Source organism: Buceros rhinoceros, unplaced genomic scaffold (assembly GCF_000710305.1).
Source record: "Buceros rhinoceros silvestris isolate BGI_N320 unplaced genomic scaffold, ASM71030v1 scaffold18772, whole genome shotgun sequence".
Lineage (NCBI taxonomy): Eukaryota > Metazoa > Chordata > Aves > Bucerotiformes > Bucerotidae > Buceros > Buceros rhinoceros.
Genome location: NW_010399683.1, coordinates 3,782 through 7,706, shown reverse-complemented (window position 1 = coordinate 7,706; position 3,925 = coordinate 3,782). Strand labels below are relative to the sequence as shown.

Here is a 3,925-nt window from a genome sequence, read left to right as displayed (position 1 = left end):
GGCCAGGTGGCCCCGTGCTCCTGGAAACGGGCTTCAAGAGCCCGGCACAGCTGGGAGAGCCATTTCCTCCAGGCAGGGCCCGCACAGAGCCAAGAACATCTTGTCCTGCTAGGAGAAAATGTATAAGTGTGGAGCTTTTTTTTTCTCTTAAAGCAATTTTTCCATAATGCTTCTTTCTAGGTTGGCTGGATCTTCACTGATCTGATCTCTGAAGACACGCGGAAAGGGACTGTTCGATACAGCAGGAACAAGGTGAGATTGGAGCGTGCCGCTCAGTCAGCGTTAGCTGAGTTCAGCTCGTGACGGGTGCTGAGGGGTTGTGTCATCGCAGCTCAGAGCGCTGAGCCGGGGCAGCGCAGGGCTGGGGCGGGAATCCTGGTGAAACAGGGTTTTTCAGAAGCTTCTGGAGGGAAGTTGAGCTCGAAGAGCGCTGTTGAGGGGTGTGAGGATGTTTGGATAGATGCACAGCTGCCTCCTGTCCTTCAGGAGCTGCTTTGAGACAGTGGAGTCTCTGGAGGGAATGGGGTGGTGTGAGGGGAAAGCGCGCTGTGCAGAAGTGACTCAGAGGATGTTCCCGTGGGCTAGGCTTTGTGAGACACACATGCCCAAACTTTGACCTCTTCGGCTTCCTGTAGCTCTAAAATCAATGATATCCCTATTTGGAAAATGAATCCCTGTTTAGTAACAACCAAGAGGTGTGTGAAGGTGGGTGGGACGAGGACCGGGGCAGCCCTGGCAAGAGCCGGGCTCGGCGGAGCTGGTGAGCTGACATGTCACATTCTTTTCCCCGTCCGCAGCAGCTTTCTGCGAAAGCGGGTTTTACTGGGGCGCTGCTGGTTTGCTTTGGCTGCAGACCAGGGGAAATAGGGCTGCACTACGTCACATTGTCCTTTTCATCAGTCTCCCCTCTTCCCTCAGGACACGTATTACCTGAGTGCTGAGGAGTGCATCACGGCTGGCTACTTCCAGAACCAGCAGCCCAACATCTGCCGCCTCTCTCCAGATGGGCACTTTGGCTCCAAGTTTGTCACGGTTGTGGCTACAGGTATAAACTGGCCCCGGCCCCTCCGGGCTACACCTGAATTCTCTCGTGTGAATAGAAGAATACGCAGCTCTGCCAGAAGTCAGGCGTCCTGGTCCCCATCTGTCCAATTTAACAAGGGGTTTGCTTTGCTCTGTCAAGTAAAATACTTCTTCATTCTTTCTGTCACCTCCTCTGCAATTACTCACCCTGTCCCCCACAGGAAGCTCGGCTGCCGCTCAGCCCTGCAGCCTCTCTGATCCACAGAACGCTTTGTGCCTGCAGCCAGGGCAGTAACTGTCGCTCTCGTCTCTGTGTCGAATCTTTAAGCTCTGAGTTCAGCCGCCTGAAAGCGGCAGTACAGAACCACGGCAGGCCGAGCCCTCGCATTTGCTCTGGCTGTTGCATCATAAAGGAGGGACCTTGATCTCCCCCATGTTGCCGTCAGGGAAACCCTTAAGTAGGATGCTCTGCTCTTCCATGCACGGAAACATTTTTTGGTTTGCCTGAATGAAACAGAGATGCCCGCAAAGTGCTGTGCTTTGTCACCTCTGCTCTGGGCTGTTCTCAGAGTAGGGCTCCAGAGACGCTGGGGGACAGTCCGGGCTGCCCAGGGAGGTGTGGGTGTGCGCCGGGAGAGCTGCCGCATTAGACGTTCAACCTCCACGGGCCGGCATGTGTGTTTGTTTAAAATCTCCCTGGAGCAGATAACGCTGGGTTCTGCATCTGTTTAGCACAACGAGAAAAAAACCGCAGGACTTCCCTTCCACGTAGCAGCCAGGGAGAAAACGGGAAGCGTGGCGTGTCCCCCCCCACTCCTCCAAGCCCAGGTTTGGTCAGTGGTTCCAATTTGAGGGGAACCGTGCGTTCCAGGCTGCTAAACCCCTCCGTCCGTCACTGCAGAGAGATGTGTATCTCCCGCACTCTTTCGTTCGATTGCTTGTTTCTGGGTTTTCTAAACAATGTGTTCTGGTGGCTTTGTGCAGGTCCTCCCATGTCTCGCTCCAGGTTTGATTTCTGAGGAGTGTTTGTTCTGGGGCAGTGAGTGATTGAGGTTAGAGATCAAAGGCTGGAAAACGAATATTTCCTCTTCTCTGTTCCAGATAATTTCATTCTCTTGCTGTTAAATCAGCCCATCAGGTTTCTATTTAAGCACTTGAGTCCTTCCTTTTGTGCTGTATAAATACATGTGGATAGTTTGCATCAACTTTGCCTTTAAACCCCCTCCCCAGATTAATTCCTATCCCCTCCTGAATTCCTGCGCTGGGAAATAGTAACCTTTTCCTACCATCTGCCTGTCTCTTCTCCTTCCAGTTGTATTCTGACGACATATGACCTGCTGTTGCTTACATTACCCGAATTAAAGCGCCGGGCATGTGGTCTGTCAGGGAGCCAGGCTCTTCATTCCCACTTTCCATGTCAGATTTCCACCACGCTGTCCCTTGCAGGTGGAGAAAACGCTGCTGCTTCTTAGACCTGACAGGACAAAGTGACCAGCCCTGCATCTGCTGCTTGGGAACGAAACGGGCTCACAGAAGCCTGGGTTTTGTTGTGAAAGAGAGAAGAGACCCGTGGGGTAGCAAGAGGGTGGTTTTGAAGGGTGATGCTCTCAGGAACTTTCCCAAAGGGCAGCTTTGCCTCCCTGGCGCTCCTGGCAGAGCACTTGTGCTGTCACTGTCCTGTGAGGCAAGCTGTGAAAATGTCTGTTACTAAATAAATGCGGAATTTAGAGGGGATTCTCGCCTCCCCGTGCAGCAGCACCGGTGTTTTCTTCTCCCCATTCTTCGCCCTTAGCAAGACCATCGCGTTCAACATCACCTGTTGGGTCGAGCCTCTCTGCGTTACGCTGGGCAAATCTCTCTGGCGTGGGGTTTTTAACTGGCCTCTTCTCTTCCAGGTGGTCCCGACAACCAGGTCCATTTCGAGGGGTACCAGGTCTCGAACCAGTGCATGGCGCTGGTCCGGGACGAGTGTTTGCTGCCCTGCCGAGACGCACCGGAGCTGGGCTACGCCAAGGAGTCCAGCAGCGAGCAGTACGTGCCTGACGTGTTCTACAAGGTGAGGGCTGCGTGCCTGAGGCGGGGGAGCTGCGAGAAGGGCTCTGCCGCGTGTCCGGAGGTCACTGTGACAGGCTCAGGAGAGGATGTCTTTGAGGTCTGAGCTATTTTCAGCAGCAACCGTTCACCACATGTCAGCACAGTAACTCTGTAAGCTCTGTTTCCCCCTCGTAAACGTGATGTTATGTTTTCAGTAGCCATTGGCTATCCAGCTTCTAAAGGAGGTCTGCAGTGATGTGCCGATTGCTCCGATCCGCCTCCTCCTCCGTGTTTGTTGGCAGCACTTGCCACGCTGCTCCGCTGATGTTAATCCCCAGTTCTGCTCTCTGCGCTGCGTGCAGACGGCGGGAAAAGCAGCGGGTTCCTTCGGCATTGCCATGGATCCGGTCGCGTACAACACTCTTCCAGGCACCATTGGGGCCGCAGATGCAGCTTTCGGAGCAAGAGCAGGACTGGGGCGCGCCCTGGCTTTCCTCTGTGGGGCTGCTGCCTGTTCTTGGGTCAGACAGCAAACCCCAAACCTGGTGCTGAGGAGCACTGGGGCACCCGAAACGGTCCTACATGAAGTGCCGCGTGCGAGCACCACAGGTGCCCTATCCGTGGTGATTCCTGGACAGCTCGTTAGCGATGGACGGACCGTTGTTACTCCCCTTACAGTTCTTCCTGGAGATCTTCAGCCCCGCCGAGTTGGCAGGGCCAAGTTAGAAACGTGGGGATGGGATCTCTGCAGAGGCTCCAGGAAACTGCTGCTCAGGCGTGTGTTTGTGCCCCGTGAGCAAGGACAGCAGAGTTAATTAATGAGTGGTGCTGCTTGCCAGCTCGTTAGCCATCCATCACCCCCGTTAGT

The 3,925-nt window shown here is 54.5% G+C and overlaps 1 protein-coding gene across 1 annotated transcript in view; it reads left to right on the top strand.

The window, feature by feature from the left end:
• The window catches only part of NPLOC4 (nuclear protein localization 4 homolog (S. cerevisiae)), a gene marked incomplete at both ends in the record, with an annotated part of 14,360 nt that extends 11,281 nt beyond the window's left edge, over nt 1-3,079 (top strand). Inside the window, 3 exons of the mRNA XM_010131583.1 lie at nt 181-252; nt 919-1,045; nt 2,919-3,079. Coding sequence (XP_010129885.1) covers nt 181-252; nt 919-1,045; nt 2,919-3,079 — 360 coding nt within the window. The remainder of the gene's footprint in view (nt 1-180; nt 253-918; nt 1,046-2,918) is intronic.
• Between the last annotated feature and the right edge of the window lie 846 nt (nt 3,080-3,925).